Source organism: Bactrocera neohumeralis, unplaced genomic scaffold (assembly GCF_024586455.1).
Source record: "Bactrocera neohumeralis isolate Rockhampton unplaced genomic scaffold, APGP_CSIRO_Bneo_wtdbg2-racon-allhic-juicebox.fasta_v2 cluster10, whole genome shotgun sequence".
In the NCBI taxonomy this organism is placed as follows: Eukaryota; Metazoa; Arthropoda; class Insecta; order Diptera; family Tephritidae; genus Bactrocera; species Bactrocera neohumeralis.
In genome coordinates, this window is record NW_026089623.1 from 6,530,491 (window position 1) to 6,549,926 (window position 19,436).

At 38.7% G+C, this 19,436-nt stretch overlaps 1 protein-coding gene across 1 annotated transcript in view; it reads right to left on the reverse strand.

Annotated features, from left to right (window-relative positions):
- LOC126765061 (cyclin-dependent kinase 5 activator 1) overlaps positions 1 to 19,436 on the reverse strand; it is a 235,222-nt gene that overhangs the window by 26,173 nt on the left and 189,613 nt on the right. Inside the window, exon 4 of the mRNA XM_050482666.1 lies at positions 6,276 to 6,481. Coding sequence (XP_050338623.1) covers positions 6,276 to 6,481 — 206 coding nt within the window. The remainder of the gene's footprint in view (positions 1 to 6,275; positions 6,482 to 19,436) is intronic.

Below are 19,436 nucleotides of genomic sequence, written 5' to 3' on the forward strand. Positions count from 1 at the left end.
TTCCGTCTATCACAACATGATCAATCTGGTTGGTGGCTTTTCGATCCGGAGACAGCCAGGTAGCTTGATGTGTTTTCTTGTGCTGGAATCTAGTACTACAGATAACCATATTTCGGGCCCCGGCGAAGTCGATCAGCCTCAACCCATTTGGGGATGTTTCGTCGTGGAGGCTGAAAGTCGAATGCGTTGAAGAAGGAGATACTAAGGTGCAAAAAAAGAAGCATCACATCAAAGGTGCACCGTCGTCCGATGTGAAAGAGGAAAAGTCGACAGGATACTTTTGTAACGCATTTGAAGAAATAATAATGAGCAAACTATCGTTAATTCAACACAGAAAGGCGCATAATCATCGTGAACGTCACTTAGTTGACGAACATGATAGGATCGCAAGCTGCGGGCACCTATCCAGCAGTCACTTTTGCCGCCCGGGAGAATATTCAAAAATGAACGTGAGCATTAGTGCCAAGGGGTAATACCATTTAATACATATTATAAACACATATACAGTCCACTAATATTAAATATATTTTTTCAAATATATTGAACATACGTACTTACATACTCGTACATAAATAAACACATAAAAATATATGCATTTATATGCAACACACATTCATATATGAGGCACGTATGCATTAATATGCAATACGCATGCCCTCAAATTTACAACAATACAAATATATTTACGTAGGTTAAGATGTATACATACGATAACCTATTTATAAGATATACATTTAGGCAATGCACTTGAAAGTAATCTCAAACTTCAAGTAAGACTTCAAAAATAGTATATAAGGCTTACAAATATCAAAATAAAATGAGAATGAAATATTTCTCACTCAACAGAAGACTTTTTGATTTCCCCCCACCAGTGGTAAGGTTGATAAAATCTTTATTGAGTTTAAACAAGTATTTTCACATTGTGTTTTTAACTCTAAAGTAATCGATATAAATTCCTTTGGGGCAATGGATACGGTCGGATATATTTTATCAATTTGTGTATTGATGACTTTGGAAGAGCTAATTACATCTTCCTTGCTGGTATAGACGCGATATTGTTTTTCCTTAATTTGGTTCTGCATTTTAGCAGCTTCGCGAGCTATTCTTTTTGGCTCCTTTTCATAGTTTGCAAAATGTTTTCCTTTTTTGGTAAGATTAGGATTTGGCTCAACTAAAACACCTTTGCGCTTTTTCGGCAATTGTGTTGGTTTGTGCAAAACTTGAATTTCCTCTTCCTTCTCATACGCTTCAGCATCATCTTCCAAAATGTGGTCGATTTCTTTAGCTTGGTCCTCATCTTCAAACGATTTAACCTGGACTTCACTTTTCCACATTTTTCCAAAATGTGAGCTTGCCGGAAGAGATACCAATTCAGTTGGTTTTTCCTCAATTATTGAAAGTTTCTGAAGTTCTTCAAGTGATTCGTCTTCAACTGCATTTTTTTCGTTTTGTCTTCCTCTAGTTTTTAAGCTGTTTCTTCCTCAGCAGAAGATAGATATATGCAAGATAAATAAAAGATTGGAACTTTTGTACATTTTTTTAAATCCGAGTCAAATCTGTAAAAAAATTCTGTCTAACAGCACATCACGCTGAAGAGAACTATAAGTTATTTCGGGCTCTCCTTCTTGCAATCTCGCTTTACAAAGTTTAAGATTCCCGAAATACTCCGCCGTTATTTCAAAGTACTTTGTGTGAAGTTTGTGCATGAAGAAACATACATTTCAATTGTTTTATGTCATCACTTTTAATTGTAATGATTTGGTGGAGATCATCCATTACTTTTCTGAGGTGTTGAATTTTCGGCTTGAATATTCGAGATTACATGATTAAAACAAAGTGTATTTAATTTTATTCTGTCATGTGCAACGCCGTTTCGGATAAATCCGCTCGGGCATCAAGAATTTTGTTCCTGTTTATACCCATGGTTTTTTCCACAACACTTTTTATAACTGCTGGTGTTCTCCAAAGAAATCGTTGGAGGTGTATTGATTTGGTCGCCTAGTTGACCATGATTTTCCTCGACTTACAGCCGCTGAATATTTTTTGGATAGCAGCTAGATTACTGAGTTTAGTCTCTGCTAAAACGACTTATGTGATCGGTTTAATATGCGGGAATATACACCCGTCTTACAATTATTTTTGTTTTAAATTGCCTGTATTTTGAACAGGGCTTTTTTGTATATTGCCTGTTTTGTAAATATGTACAGGACTTTTTAATTTGGCCGAGCTCCGGCTCGAAGGACCAAAAGTGTTTGTTTTGTATCATCAAACATTGACCTCAAAAAAGAAACTTTAAGGTCTTACCGCTGGTGGAGGAAAAATAAAGATCTTTGCTTGAGTGTAAATATATTCATTCTAATTTTATTTTGACATTTTTAAGCCTTATATACTATTTTGTAAACTATCGTAAATAACTAAATATATTTGTATATGTGTATGTATTGCAGCATATTGTTTATGCTGTTTAATATGTTTTATGCTACATGTGGTTGTTAAGTGCTCTATAAATTTATGACTTGTGTTCCATACATTTTTGTTGTTATTGGATGCGCATTACATGTAAATGCATGTGGCTGTTTATGTATATATGTATGTATGTATGAAAATAGATTTAAAAATAGATATTTATTTTTAATATTATAGTATTTCGTCTTTGCTGATAAGTAAGCATGTTCAGTGATATTTGAACAAATACCATATTTGCTTGTTTTGTACTTGAATAATTCGAAATCATTTCTAAAAATTTGCAACTTTGCTTTGGTCTCGGCTAAACTTTACACGCTTCGCCCAAATTGAAGGTCGCATTTTTCTAAAGCTTTGGATGCATAATTGATGTTGTTCAAAACACTGTTCATGGATTCGCAAAGCAACAAGAGCTCGAAATTTACCATTTTTTTTTAATACTCTCTGCTTTACTACTCTCATCTTTATTCGGACTCTTTAAAACTATATCTGATAATGGTTTGGTAATATCAAAATAACAAAGTTTTATTACAGACCTGAATTAATGTACCTTCTGCAGGTGACTAATCGCACATCGACGAATAATAAATCGCACATATCTCTATCCGTCAAATTGACAACACTGTCAACCTACAGAAAGAATTTAGAGGAGTTCTCTAGACATACATAAATCTTGAATTTATCTCAACTAAGTTGTCATGATTAAAGTGGGGTGGTAACCTGTCACATTTATTTTGAAAATGTGAGAAATTTCCAAAAGTTCAGTTCGATCGATATTTTTGGTAAAGATTCGAAGACCCCTTGAGCTTGAGGGCCCTGGGCACTGCCGCGCCTAGGCCCTAGGTAGCTACGCCACTGAAATGAGCATCCTCTAGTTTAAAATTATTTGTAGAAATCTTTGTGGAACTTTTTGTAGTCCACATAGAAAATCGATTTTTTCCTTATATTTATTTTAGTTGGTTGTATAACAAAGCGCAAGATAGGCTGACTTTGAAAACATCAATTTCAATGCATGCAAACACAGCATAGTGTTCTGTAATGCTTCCGGAATATTTTTTTATCATATTCTGAAACGCATAAACCTAGCAGTCGATGCCAAGTCAGAGAGAAAATCTCGCGTACAAAAAAAGTTGATGCTTTTTGACATTTACATAGCAAGGTAGTCAATTTGATAAGATGTCTTATTTTTATCATTGTTCTTTTTACTTTTACTATTTAATTTTTTTTATATTTTTATTCCATATTGTTGTTTTTTGTCTTTATTAGTCAACATAATGACTTGCAATTTCCCGAATCGCACTGTCAAAGGTGAGACTGAACGCTGAATACCAACAGAAATTGACGTATTTAAAGTCTTAAGGCAGGCGCGCAAAAATTTCAAATCGGCCGTGAACTTGAAACCCATTCTTAGGTATTATAAAATGTTGTTTTAATCATTTAGGCATTTAAATTTAGAATCAAGAATATATCCAAAACCTTCTCCCAAACGTAAACATTCGTCTGATCAAGATGCCACCGCATCTTCTTTGAAAAGAATGCCCTTTTTCGTCATCATATATCACTTATTCTGGTCATCAGGTATCTTTGTGCGTAAATTCTATTTCTAAAATGGATTGATTCTTATCTTAGTAATAGATTTCAACTAGTTATATTTAACGACACTTTTTCTGATTTAATTAATGTCCCCTCAAGCGTTTCTCAAGGTAGCCATCTTTGTCCAATTCTGTTCTTATTAGTTATTAACGATTATCATCTGTTATTAAGTATTCAAGGGTTTTATTATATGACGACGACGTAACACTTTTTAAATCATATCCTTTAAATTCTGGAAGATATCAGTTGCAAACAGACTTAAACAACTTAGTGTGTTAAAAATGATATGGCATTGAACATAAAAGAATGTAAAACGATGTGATTTTCTCGTAGATTTGTAGACTCTACGTCACACGTAATACAAAACGTTAGCTTGGAGCAAGTATGCAGTTTTGTTGATCTGAGTGTAACTATGGACCCCAATCTTAATTCTAATCTTAATGCATCTTCCATAGTCTTTAAGGCTAAAGGTGTTCTAAGTTTTGTTGAACGTTGGTCTAAAGAATAAAATTATTTTTATGTCTTTCTTGAGGCCTATATAGAAGAATGCTTCTATGATATGGAATAATAATTATCAAGTCCCTTCGGAGAAGTTAGAGTTCGTTCAAAAACAATTTTTACTTTTTGCCTTGGGATTCCAGGTTAAATCTTCCCTCCATACTAATTGTTTAAAACTTATAAATCTACCTACGTTCGTTAGTCGCAGGGAAATGCTATCTGATATTAATATACAAATGTACTACATACATATATGTCACAATTACAATTGGAAATTTAAATGTTATGACCATAATTTCCTCAGCATATTAGAGCATTGTGTTCTCCAAGATAATTACAAGTATATTTGCATTGGAAGATCGCAACGCTTAAAAACTCTCTTGCCTTTCATGACTCGGCTAATTCCGCTTGTTTGCAGATTGCGCTCATCGCTTCTGTTGGGGGACAGTAGGGTTATTGTTGGGAATTCTTATTATGATGGCAATAATATATTTTCTTACATTTTCTATGAAACTGAAAAAATTACTTTTATTAAAATATTTTTTAACTTTATACGCTCACAAAACAAAACAGTTTACTGCGAAAGTAAACTTTGCAGTAGTACGTTTTCGAATTCAACTGTGGAGTTAGTATTAGTATTAAACAATTAAAACAAAATAAATCTTATGACATGATACGTTAAAAATTCGGATGAATCATAAAATCCAAGAATAAATAAGCGAGTCCTGTTGAAGGCTCATAAAATTTGGCAAATCCGGAAAAAATTAGGTGATCTGGCAGCGCTGTTTTTACGTCCATTCAAAATTTCGTTGAATAACGAATATTGAATTATATGCAACATTTCTTAATATAAAGTTTTACCAACTCTTAAAAGTATTTCCACGAATTTAGTCCTTGTCCATTGGGGGGAGTACATTTACTAATTAACAACAATTATACCAAGACGAAATCATCAGAAAGAGTGCATTTAACTCTTAAGTTAACACAAGATAGCTGCATGCGAACCATTCAGAAATTGGAACATTTCCAACTTTGGGTGACGTTGTATAACTTAACAAGAACTAGACCAGTTTTAACCAAATTCCTCGCCTATTTCTCATATGCCACATATTTAAATGTTATAAAATAAATCAAGCATTAATAAAGAAATCGGAATAAAGTTTTGAACAAATCTCTAATCAGCAGCAACTCAACTCAAAGTCGAATCGAACTCGAAAAATCGAGTTTTCTAACTCTTAAGGAAATTGAAAGTGAATATTATCCTAACAATAATGACATCTGGTGTTGAGAGTTTCAGTTATTTAAGTTTATTTTATACGGTTTATTCTCTAGTCCCATATACTAAATATAATTACATATAATAATATAATTATATTCGTTATTCTATTTGACTTTAACCTTTATTTAGGCCCAATATTTTGACGAAATTATGTGTACATTTTTTCTTAACCACATCCAATACCTTTTCTTACCTCCATATACATACATACGTATACATAATGTAATGATTACATCTAGTTGGTTCTTAAGATATATTTTGCTTCTTGGAAAAGCAAAAGGCATCTCAACTTAGCCCCTTATTTGTTTTTGATTATACTCAAAAAAGCATTTTACAGTCTTTTTGTTTTTATTTAACAGTTTTAGATGAACATAAAAAAGCCTTTGAAAGTAACCATGTACAAATGCACTGTTCTTGTGCCGCAAATAATTAGACAACTTACCTTTCCCAAAACTTATCTTTACAGTCTTCGACTAGGAATGGTTTCAATGGGTAGCTTATTTCATTGCCCATATAAGAATATGATAAATATAGGCACGTTAGAACAGATGCCTGTAGCTCCGATTCCTTGGTTTCTTCACCATCTACCAGTTCTCTTATTAGCATGTATACAAAAACTACATTTGCCGGATTTATAAATGCCACATCCTGAAATAAAAATTTAAAATGTAATACGGTTTTATAACAGAGAATATATATCAGTTTTGTAAGATAATATCTTTTATAAAATTTTTAATTAATCTCAAAAGTTATATATGTATAAAATCGGAATGGAAAAACACATTAATTTGCGTATGCCTAGATACGTTTACTGTTACTTCAAATATTATAAAATGTCGTACAGTGAGCGAAAAGAAGATGGTAATAGGCCGTTACATGTACATATCTAAGTCCAAATGGTTTACTAGCATTATGCAGTATATCGGTAGATGAACGGAATGTCAAAGTTTTCAGATTAAAGCTGAGGAAATTTCCTGTGGTAAATTTTCTTGTGCCAGTGTGCAGCTCTAAAGAAATCTAGTACTAATTTTTAATACATTTTTTCAATAAAATGCGTATTTGGCAATCCTGGTTTTGCGAAGAAACAATTAATCAACAATTGTTTCTTGAAGGAAATTCAAAGTAATCATTAAATTCATCCTAAATTAGTGAAAACAGCAGATTTAACGGAGGAATCGTCCACCTTCAAAGCTGTCATGAGCACCAACCAAAGTGCCCTGGCGGCTAAAGGAGAAAACAAAAAGAAGCGCAAGAAATCCCAGAATCAGAAGATAGCCAAAGAGCAGGCAGCCGGTACCTCAGCTGATGAGGCAGAAATCAATAGTAGAGGAATATGAAAGCTACATAAAAAGGAAGCAATCAGAACCTCTAGAAGAGAGCAAGCAAGAGAGCACTTCACAAAAAAGGAATCGCTCTATCACAGAAATACCAGAAACTCTGCCCAAAAAGCCTAGGCGGAGTGAAGGTGAACACAGCGGCACAACAACGGCAAGGCATTTCTGCGATGTAGCCAGGTATAGCCTGCAAGTGGCCATCATAGATGGGAGTTCCTCCTCTATGAGCACTATACAGGAAAGATGGGTGGAGATCGACGTCAGATTAACGAGTATGGTGCTAAGCTTTTTACTAGACAATCCTGAGGGTCCTCACCCGGAGTTTGAGTCCTCTGAGACCCTCAGGGGCTACAGGGTCATTAAGTGCGTGGACCAGGCCTCGTTGGATATCCTGACGGGTAGTGTTGCTAAAATCAGCAACGCTTTTGTAGGCCTCCAATTGAGGCTTATACTCGCCAGGGAGATTCCGAAGAGACCTCGTGCTCGCATTTGGCGACCCCCTCTAGAGGAGCCAGGCGCAAAACTCCTGTGGTGCATCAAGCTGCAGAACAAATCTATACATGGTATAGATGAGTGGCAGCTGATCAAGGAGGAAAAAGCGAATAAAGCAAATAGACCAATACTGGTGGCCGTACGCGATGAGTCCATTGAGGCTCTCAAGAAGACTGAATACAAAATCAGCTTCGGAATTCGCAAGGCCAGACTAAAAATCTTCCAAGGCGACAAAATGGCTGACGAAGACGACACGGAAGAAGTCGACGATGCCAGCCAGTTGCTAAGGAATGTGGGCATCGAAGAAACCCGAGATGCCCAATAACTTAAGATGCGTGCAGACCCTCTGACAACCCTCATGAACGAGGGGGGCATAGACATCAGCCTAGTACAGGAGCCCTGGGTCAATGAAGACACCATCAAAGGGCTAAACAGCAGCAACTATAACTTTTTTACACACGGAACAAAGGTAAACCTTGGGCATGCATTCTTATCAATAGAAGTATAAATGCATTTCTTTGTCCTAATTACAGCACAGCAGATATCACAGTGGTAAAGGTGGAACAGAAGGAAAAGCCTTTTTTCTCGGTCTCGACCTACTTGGCCCATGACGAAGACATACCACCGGCCCCGCTCACCAGACTAGTAGAGGAGAACAGGAAGGAAGATGTCCTAATAGGGTGTGATGCAAGCGCAAGCCACACCGTATGGGGTAGCTCCAGTATAAACACCAGAGGTGAGTCACTCTTGCAGTATATTCTGAATAGTAATCTAAGTATATGCAACAAGGGCGATAAGCCAACCTTTATTTTCTCAAGCTCTGATAGGTTTCCGGGATGGGAGGAAGTGCTGAACCTCACGCTATCAACAAACACAGACAGTCTCGTTGTGGATAACTGAAGGGTATCCGATGAGCCTTCCATGTCGGATCACTCCTGGATACTCTGCAGAATCCGCGAGAAATACAGTGCTCCTCTCACATATCGGAACCCTAGAAGAACAGCGTGGGAAAAATTTACCAGCATAGCAACAAAATGCCTTGAAAAGGGAGGCAATAGAAGTATTAGAAATCGTCAGGAAATAGATTCAGTAGTAGAGAAGTTGGAAAAAATCTTAACTACAACTTTCAATAAATCCACACCGCTAACAGTTTTGAAAAAGAGAAAGTCTCTTCCTTGGTGGAACAGTGAGCTCAAGAATTTGAGAACACAACTAAGGAAAGCTTTCAATGAGAGTTTTAGAACCAAAATCTGGCAGCCATACAAAGATGTTATGAAAAGATACAAAAAAGCAGTCTTCTTCTTCTTCTTAATTGGCGTAGACACCGCTTACGTCAGGAAATAGATTCAGTAGTAGAGAAGTTGGAAAAAATCTTAACTACAACTTTCAATAAATCCACACCGCTAACAGTTTTGAAAAAGAGAAAGTCTCTTCCTTGGTGGAACAGTGAGCTCAAGAATTTGAGAACACAACTAAGGAAAGCTTTCAATGAGAGTTTTAGAACCAAAATCTGGCAGCCATACAAAGATGTTATGAAAAGATACAAAAAAGCAGTCTTCTTCTTCTTCTTAATTGGCGTAGACACCGCTTACGCGATTATAGCCGAGTTAACAACAGCGCGCTAGTCGTTTCTTCTTTTCGCTACGTGGCGCCAATTGGATATTCCAAGCGAAGCCAGGTCCTTCTCCACTTGGTCTTTCCAACGGAGTGGGGTCTTCCTCTTCCTCTGCTTCCCCCGGCGGGTACTGCGTCGAATACTTTCAGAGCTGGAGTGTTTTCATCCATCCGGACAACATGACCTAGCCAGCGTAGCCGCAGTCTTTTAATTCGCTGAACTATGTCAATGTCGTCGTATATCTCGTACAGCTCATCGTTCCATCGAATGCGATATTCGCCGTGGTCAATACGCAAAGGACCATAAATCTTTCGCAGAATTTTTCTCTCGAAAACTCGTAACGTCGACTCATCGGTTGTTGTCATCGCCTAAGCCTCTGCACCATATAGCAGGACGAGAATTATGAGCGACTTATAGAGTTTAGCTTTTGTTCGTCGAGAGAGGACTTTACTTTTCAATTGCCTACTCAGTCCGAAGTAGCACCTGTTGGCAAGAGCAATCCTGCGTTGGATTTCCAGGCTGACATTGTTGGTGGTGTTAATGCTGGTTCCTAAATAGACGAAATTATCTACAACTTCAAAGTTATGACTGTCAACAGTGACGTGAGAGCCAAGTCGTGAGTGCGACGACTGTTTGTTTGATGACAGGAGGTATTTTGTTTTGTCCTCGTTCTCTGCCAGACCCATTTTCTGTGCTTCCTTGTCCAGCCTGGAGAAAGCAGAACTAACGGCGCGAGTGTTGAGGCCGATGATATCAATATCATCGGCATACGCCAGCAGCTGTACACTCTTATAGAAGATGGTACCTTCTCTATTTAGTTCTGCAGCTCGAACTATTTTCTCCAGAAGCAGGTTGAAGAAGTCGCACGATAGGGAATCGCCTTGTCTGAAACCTCGTTTGGTACCGAATGGCTCGGAGAGGTCCTTAACGATCCTGACGGAGCTTTTGGTGTTACTCAACGTCAGTTTACACAGCCTTATTAGTTTTGCGGGGATACCAAATTCAGACATCGCGGCATAAAGGCAGCTCCTTTTCGTGCTGTCGAAAGCAGCTTTGAAATCGACGAAGAGGTGGTGTGTGTCGATTCTCCTTTCACGGGTCTTTTCCAAGATTTGGCGCATGGTGAATATCTGGTCGGTTGTTGATTTTCCAGGTCTGAAGCCACACTGATAAGGTCCAATCAGTTTGTTGACGGTGGGCTTTAATCTTTCACACAATACGCTCGATAGAACCTTATATGCGATGTTGAGGAGGCTAATCCCACGGTAGTTGGCGCAGCTTGTGGGGTCTCCTTTTTTATGGATTGGGCATAGCACACTTAAATTCCAATCGTTGGGCATGCTTTCGTCCGACCATATTTTACAAAGAAGCTGATGCATGCTCCTTATCAGTTCTTCGCCGCCGTGTATGAATAGCTCGGCCGGCAAACCGTCGGCCCCTGCCGCTTTGTTGTTCTTCAGGCGGGCAATTGCTATTCGAACTTCTTCATGGTCGGGCAATGGAACGTCTGCTCCATCGTCATCGATTGGGGAATCGGGTTCGCTTTCTCCTGGCGTTCTGCGTTCACTGCCATTCAGCAGGCTGGAGAAGTGTTCTCTCCATAATTTAAGTATGCTCTGGGCATCGGTCACTAGATGACCTTTAGGGGTTCTACAAGAGTATGCTTCGGTCGTGAAACCTTCTGTAAGCCGCCGCATTTTTTCGTATAATTTTCAAGTATTACCCCTGCCGGCCAGCTTATCAAGCTCTTCGTACTCACGCATTTCAGCCTCTTTCTTTTCCTGTCTGCAAATGCCTCTCGCTTCCCTTTTCAACTCTCGGTATTTATCCCATCCCGCACGTGTTGTGGTCGATCGTAACGTTGCGAGGTAGGCAGCCTGTTTTCTCTCCGCTGCGACACGGCACTCTTCGTCTTACCAGCTGTTCTTTTGCACTTTCCGAAAACCAATGGCTTCGGTTGCAGCTATACGTAAGGAGTTTGAAATGCCGTCCCACAGTTCCCTTATACCGAGATTTTCGCGAGGACATCAACCAGCTGGGCAGCGGCACCTTCCCAATTAAGGGGCCGGACATTGCAGGTGCATGCCCTCAAATCGTAGTCCTTATTTCGTTTGCCATGGTCGCCATCAAAAGGGGGGTCTCTCATCCGAGGCTGATTGTTAATTTTCATTGGTAAGATTTTTTTACGTGGCGGGTCCCAAACCGAGCACACAACCCTGCGGAGGGGATGTTTCGCCTTCTCACATTAGCTCGCCTTCGAACGGATGTTTTTAGGCTACCCAGAGGATACTTGGTCAAAGACCGGAAGTAGTGAGCTGCTTGAGCCATGTGTAAAAGAATCGATTCTGGCCACTCCCAAGTGAATGGCGATCAGAGAACTTTCCTCACTTGCGTGAACTTCTACGCATGACTCCATCCTCCAATAGAATTTTTCACCTAGTTGCCGATTGTCATAATCAAATTTTGGCGATTGGAAATTGCAGCGCAACGCTCACATCAACGTTTTGCAAAATATTACAACATCCAACGTGCGCGCAGCAGCTTCATTCTGGTAATGTTGCCCACTGCAGCACTCGCCCTAGCCACCTTGAACCAATTATGGTGGTCGATGATGGCATAATCATCATTAACGATAATACCGCTTTAGTCAAGACTACCGCAGACATCGAGAAGACCATAAAGGGAACTTATTTACTTTCCTTCGAAAATGAGAATCAAATTAATGGATCCTAATTCAAAAACGTAAACGGCATGTTTAAAAAAATTACCAGGATCAGCAACGACGGCGCTCCTCAATATCACCAGTCATCAAGAGATTTTGAGTCTTCCATACCTTCACAAGATAAGTATGGAAAACCTGCGTTTGATCGGGAAAATCGAAGGGAGGACTATGATAGGACCAACGGTATCAGGTCTCACTAGCATTGTCATACTAATTTCCTGTTACGGTCTAATTAAACTATAACGAGAGCGAAAAAGAAGACGCAAATCCCAGAATCTTCAGAACGTCATAAACAATCTTAAGAAGTCCGTGGACGACCTTCATTTAGAAGGGGAGGAGTTAACATAAGCTGCCCTTTGTCAACAATAAAGTCCGCGCGTGGCCTGAGTCAGCGAATCCACATTCTCACGCTGGCAGCTAGCAGTTAACATAAGCAGCACTTTGTCAACAACCAAGTCCGCGCGTGGCCTGAGTCAACGAATTCACATTCCCACGCTGATGGGTAAGGCACAGCGGTAGCGGCAAACTGCCAACGCAAGCGTCGGTGTTGTATCCGCTGCAATAACTCTACAACTCCTACTAACAACGAATTGCGGGACACAACAACTAAGACAAGATGCAGGGACTTATTTAAGACATTATCTTTAGAATGTAAGGTCAGTTTGTAACAGAGAACTGATCAGACAGCATGATCTGATTAATAAAGTGATAATAATAAAGAAAAAAGACGGATTCGTAATTTATACAAAGCGAGCATTCAACTATCTTACATCCCAAGAAGTTGGAAAAGAAGTAAAGTTGTGTTCTTCCAAAACCAGGCAGAAGAACACACGAGAATGCCAGGATTTTAGACCTATAAGCCTTACCTCCTTTATGTTGAAGGTACTAGAAAGGCTAATAGACTTACACGTAAGAACAATAATGGCGGAGAAGTTATCGAAGTCCCAACATGCGTACATAAAGAGCGGATCAACCGAAACTGCCCTTCACGAGGTGATAAGTGTAATTGAAAAATCACTACACCACAAGCAATACACCATGGCTGCTTTTCTAGACATAGAGGACGCCTTAATAACATATAAGTACATGCTATAATTAATTTTCTGGCACATGGTGGCATAGATGACCAAACTGTCCTGTAAAATTAATATAGAAAAAAAGAATAAACAAAGCATATGTACATGGCCTACTATACTTGTAAGAGAATCGTCAACAAGAAGTGGGGACTCCAATCAAGTATAATCATGTGGATGGCTGTCATAGGGCCTATACTTACATATGGAGCTCTGGTATGGTGGCCAGCGCTAAACAAACAATACAACATTAAAAATAGCAAAGGGGGGTTGTACTCCGGGAGTGCAGGCAGAAGTAAAAACTTGAACTTATGGAGCGTTGGGCACTTTTTTGGGTGAGCATTTTTAGGTGCGCTCGCGACATGAGAAATTGTACATAAAAAATCAAGTTTATCAAAGCAATATGGGCACTTTTTGAATGGACATGAAGTATAATAATATAGAAACTATATCCTACTTTTCCGGCTTTCCCATAATTTTTAGCGATTTTCCGACCGTCGATTCACGTCCCTAGTGAAATTCTCTACTAAATTGAGTATATTTTCGACTTTTCGGGTTTTCCTACTTTTCCGGCTTTCCCATAATTTTTAGCGATTTTCCGACCATCGAATCACGTCCCTAGTGAAATTCTCTAATAAAAGGAGTATATTTTCGATTTTTCAGGTTTTCCTACTTTTCCGGCTTTCCGATATTTTTTAATTCTTAGCTGAAATGAGCATAGAGTTAATTTTCCTATTTTCCCTAAATTTCGAGGATTTCTGTAATTTTGTAAAAATTTATCAACTTCAAACTGTAAATGCAGCGCTTTTTAAACGCTAGCGCCAAACTTGTATTCTTGTAATGTAACTGTTGATAAAACAGGAAGTTGTCTCCATAGCCGAAGAAAGAGACAGCTGATATATACCTATGCGTATACTAATAGTATTGTACACTATTGTAAACATATATGTACCCCACGTGTTTCTCATTTTTTAGATAATTTTATTTAATAACGTATAGCATTTGTTTATGTACGTATCATGTTCGTAACAAAATTTACAAAATAAAATAATAATTTACTTACGTGATGACGAGCAGCAGTTGTAATAATGTATACAAAATATAGTAACAAAATCACTACAACAATGTTTTTATTAATTCTATTAACACTTTAGATTTGTTTTTTTTTTTTAACACAATACCATAGCAGCATCACTAGTCAAATGAAATATTAAAAAAAATAAATTTTCCGTTTAATATTCATTTATAAAATAAATATAAAAAACTCTCAATCTCGTCTGTCGCGAGGGCCCGTACGAATGCCCATGCAAAGACTGCGTATAGCAAGCAGCGCTCTCGCATACCTATACACTTTGAGTATACATATAGGTATGTAATCTCGTCTGTCGTGAGAGCACGAAGGAATGCCCATGCAAAGAGCGCGTATAGTATACATATGTATGTATATTATAAGAATACAAGCGGAGTATAACTGTGTAAAATCTCATCTGTCGCGAAAACGGCTGAAAATGCTCACCCACAAAAGTGCCCAACGCACCATAAGAAGTTTTCATTTCAATAAAAAATTAAATGGAATACAAAGAACAGCATGTGCGGGTGTTACTGGTGCAATCAGGTCATGTCCGACTGATGAGCTCAATGTGATCCTGCCTCAACTACCAATGGACATTTTTATTCACAAAACAGCAGCTATTGCGGCGATAAGATAAAAAAATTGGGAGGTTGGAATCAGCAGAACTACGGACATAGTGTAATCCTAAACAAGCTCACCATAAGTAAATCAGACTACATTCTCCCAAAGCTGGATTTCAATAGACACTTCCAGGTGAGGATACCATCTAGACGAGAATGGAGAAGATATTCAATAGGAGAGGAGGATACCATCTCAGTCTATACCGACGGGTTCAAAATGGACTGCGGAGTAGGCACGGGGGTATTCTCCGCTGATCTAGGCATATCTCTCTCTATACGTCTACCGAACTCGGCTAGCATCTTCCAAGCAGAAGTACTAGGCATAGGAAAAGCCTGCGAAGTTCTATTAGAAAACCACGGGAACATACACAAAGAAACTATATTTACGGATAGCCAGGCGGCGCTCCTGGCCTTGTCTTCACCCATGACAAATTCCAGCATAGATGACTACTGCAAGAGAGCACTAACCTCAATAAAAGACAACTAGACTTGATCTGGGTTCCCGGCCACAGGAACATTTTCGGTAACGAAAAAGCAGACGAGTTGGCAAAGACAGGAGCTTTCCTCAACGAATTCGAGGCGGAGCTAATCCCGCTAGGATCGATCAAAGGAGAGATCAATAGACAATTTCAACAAGCTGCAAATGACAGGTGAAAAAACATTACAAAATGAATCATAACTAAACAATTATGGCCAACATATGACAGCAAAAGAACCAACGACTTATTAAATAGGTCGAGGAAAAGTATCTACAGAGTAACAGCTACCACAACAGGGCACTGTCCATTGCGTCCAAAATTGGTATGCCCTTCAACGACATCTGCAGAGGCTGCGGAGTAGCAGGGAACAAGCAAAGAATCTTCCACTTTCTCCCCGAATGCCCAGCTCTAGCACAGATCAGACACAAAACACTTGGAATCCATCAAGCGCCAAACCTTGAATGGATTTCCACTAAAAGCATATCAGACATAAGTAGTTTCATCGAAACCTCAAAATGGTTTGAGAGAGAAGGTGAAACGTAATAGCAGATACAGGAGGTTCTACGAATAGTGTATCAAAATGGCACATCAAGTGCTAATTGAGCCCGATAGGGCCGCACTCCTACCTACCTACCTATATATTGACCCATATTTTCGATCAAAAGTCAACTATAGGTACCGGGGTCCAAATATTCGGTACCTATGGGCTTGAACAGTTTTATTGGATTTGAACAATTTTTGATAATAAGGTGGCATACACTAAAGGCATTATTCGCACAAAATTGTATCGCGTTATATTAATTATTTCTTGATTTGTGTATTGTACATTGAAAGAATCTAGTGGAATTTAAAATTATGTTGTATGAGATATAGGCGTGGTTGTAGTCCGATTTCGCCCATTTTCGCACTGTAATATAAGAATATGATAGAAATATCCCTACCAAATATTTTCGAAATCTGTATGTCAAGTCCCGAGATATGGGGTTTCACCAAAAAGTGGGCGGTGCCACGCCCATCGTCCAATTTTCATTCGGGCTCCTTTATATTCCTCTCATAGCCTCAAGGAGATAAAATTGAAAGTCTCTGGTGTATTTAGTTATTGATTTATTGCGCTTTTAGTAGTCTTTAACAGTACCGTTATATAGGGAGTGAGCGGGGTTATCCCGATTTCATCCATTTTCACACTGTGGTTAGAAGTTCTTACAGGATTTGTGCTCAGCAAATTTGATTGTTGTAGCTTAAGCAATATAGGAGATATATACATTAAACTTATTAGAGGACGGGTCCACGCCCACTTTTTCAAAAATTTTTGCCCACAAATGCCCCTTGCTACTACGATCCTCTGTACCAAATAACAGCTTTATATCTTAATTTAGTGCTTAGTTATGACACTTTATGTGTTTTCGGCACGAAAGAAGAAAACCGCATATCCACGAAGAATTTCAAGTAATAACGATAATGATATATAGTTACAACAACTTTCCCCTCACGACAGTTTACAGTCCCCCAATACATCAAATAAAATGCGATATGTATATAACTGATCAATAACCATAAAAACATAATTTAGTGCTTAGTTATGGCACATTTTGTGTTTTCGGTTAATGGCGATTTGTGGGCGTGGCAGTGGTACGTTTACTCCCATCTACGAACTCGAAATATTTTTTGTACTAGGGAACCCACATACCAAGTTACAACTTGCACGGACGGACGGGCAGACAGATAGTCAACCAGATTTCAACTTTTCTCGTCATCAAATATCTATCTCGCTTAGTTTCAGGTGATACATACAACCTATACACTCCGTAGCAACTGGTTGCAAGAGTATAACAATGGTAGGAAGCTCCGCGTTATTAAATAGCAGAAGTTAAATTTTTAATTTGTTTTGTCATTTGTTAATGTATGTGTGTAGCTTTTATGTATGTATGTATTTTTATTGTATTATTGTTTCCTCCAACTCTTTTTTTACATGGTAGATACGTTCCTCAGAAAACCGTGTAAAAAAAGAGGCGTTTCCTATAGTAAAATGGGGGATACGTTCCATGTCATCTGAAAACCGTGTAAGATGAAATAAAGAACTATATTTACTTCGAAAAACCGTGTAAAAAGTGTTGAAAACTATAAAATTTCAAATATGCATACAAAGTGCATACAAGTGAAAAATTGGTAGATTCAGCAAAAAACAAAAGAAATCTGTTAATCCAGAATTAAGAACAGAAAAATTAGAATACAAATAGAGAAAAAATATTTACATAGCTACATAATTATTCGTCGCTACTTTATAACGAGCCCAATTGTTTGTGACGAACTGGACTAAAGTCGGAATCGAATAAGGGGATTTCATTCATATGTTCATTTCAGCAATGGTGGTAAGTGTAGTAAAAACAAACATAATTACAAGACAGCGATTTTGAAACCGAAACTTCAAATCCGTGTAAAAAGAAACCGTGTAAAAAAGAGTTGGGTGTACATGCATAAATACAGACAGACTGTCGCTTATAGAGGTATAGATAAGTAACAGTCTCACTTACGGAGGTCCATGAAGGAAAAACGACTCTCTCTAACAGAGGTTTCTGTTTCTCGCTAATAGAGGTTTTGGGTGCTTAAATTGACGGGTCCTGGCTATTACTCTCACTTATAGAGTTTTCTCACTTAGTGCATTGAAGAAGTGAAGTTTAAGAAGTCTTAAAAATGCATCTTAAATACAAAAAAGCAAGGAAACAAAGTTTTGCGTAAAAAAGTGGCTTATGACTGAAATTTTAAAGAAGAGGGCAATAGTAAAATCGCAAAACTTTAAAACAATTCGTTTTATCCTCCAGATATATGTATATTTATCACATTTTCGAATGTCTCGTGAAACACAATTAATGATAATAATTAGTTATAAACAAAAATAAAGAGCGATTTCGCTTGCCTCATTTTTTCCATCATAAATTTTGTTGATGCCGATTTTGTCACTTTTGCGCGCAAGAAATGTCAAAATTTGAGTTGCTCGAACGTTTGACATTTGCAAAAGTTGCTACATTTTTGCGTCGAACATGATGCTTTGCAATATTGCCGCAGTGATTGAGACTCGAACATTCCCTGTCTTTAAACCATATGACACATCCAATGCATCTGAAATGGAACCTCATTCCTACGAGAGTTACACCGTGTTTTTTTCACTCCCCGCTTCGCTTACCACTTTTGCTAAACTTTATGTATTTTAAAATAAAGCCTCCGGTTTCAATTTCACAAATTTATTTACAATAAAAATCCGCTTTATTCTTCACAAATTTATTTTACAATATAAATCCGCTTTATAATGTCCGTATATAATGTGTTCCGGACACGTTAGTTTCACAATATAAAGTTATGTTTGGAAATAATGGATATAGATACATATATAGTAAATGAATATGACTAGCGGAGCGTAGCGGTGGCGAAAGAGCGACGCGTATTCAATAACGGACGAGTCAGTACTGCCGTGTGGATATGCTGACCCTTTTTATGTGGAGTAGTGTGGTGTGTGTTTGCGTGTGTGGATCCTGGGCTCTCGCGTGTGGGTGGTGTTGAGATGGATTGTAGTGATGTCGAGGTGAGTGTGGCGTGTTAGTGATGGGTGTAGGTGTGGTGTGGGGCAGGCGACTAAGGCTCATTTAGCCCACCCGGCCCCCCTAGGCGAATATTTCAGCCTAGAATTCGCTGAAGTTGCTGGAGCGCGGCTACGACGCTGCTGAGGCCTGAGGTGCGGCTCGGACGCAGTCTTTGTTGCGGGCGTCGTGTTGACGCCCCATTATGTGGCCGTCTGGCACGGGATGATGATAGCCTTATTATTCGACGGGACCGTGCGTCCCGGCTTAATGCCTACCGTTCCACTCCTTTCGCTTTTCTGATTGCGTACGGAGATCGACTACGCGAATATGACCGTCGGAGCCTGGGTAAAGCTTCTCTATGCGGCCCAGCCGCCATTCGGTAGATGGCAGGCAATCGTCATGAATCAGGACACAATCTCCAACTTTTGGCGTATTTTCTGTACTTTTCCATCGGTACCTCTTGTGGAAGTCCTTTATATAGTCTTCTTCTCATTAGCTACTGAAATTATGACAGAAAGATTTTAATTCTTTCCCATCTATTTAATAAGGATAGCGACTCCACCCCTAGCTCAGGTGTGACCAGAATGGGTGCTCCTTTTAGAAAATGCCCTAGAGTTAGGG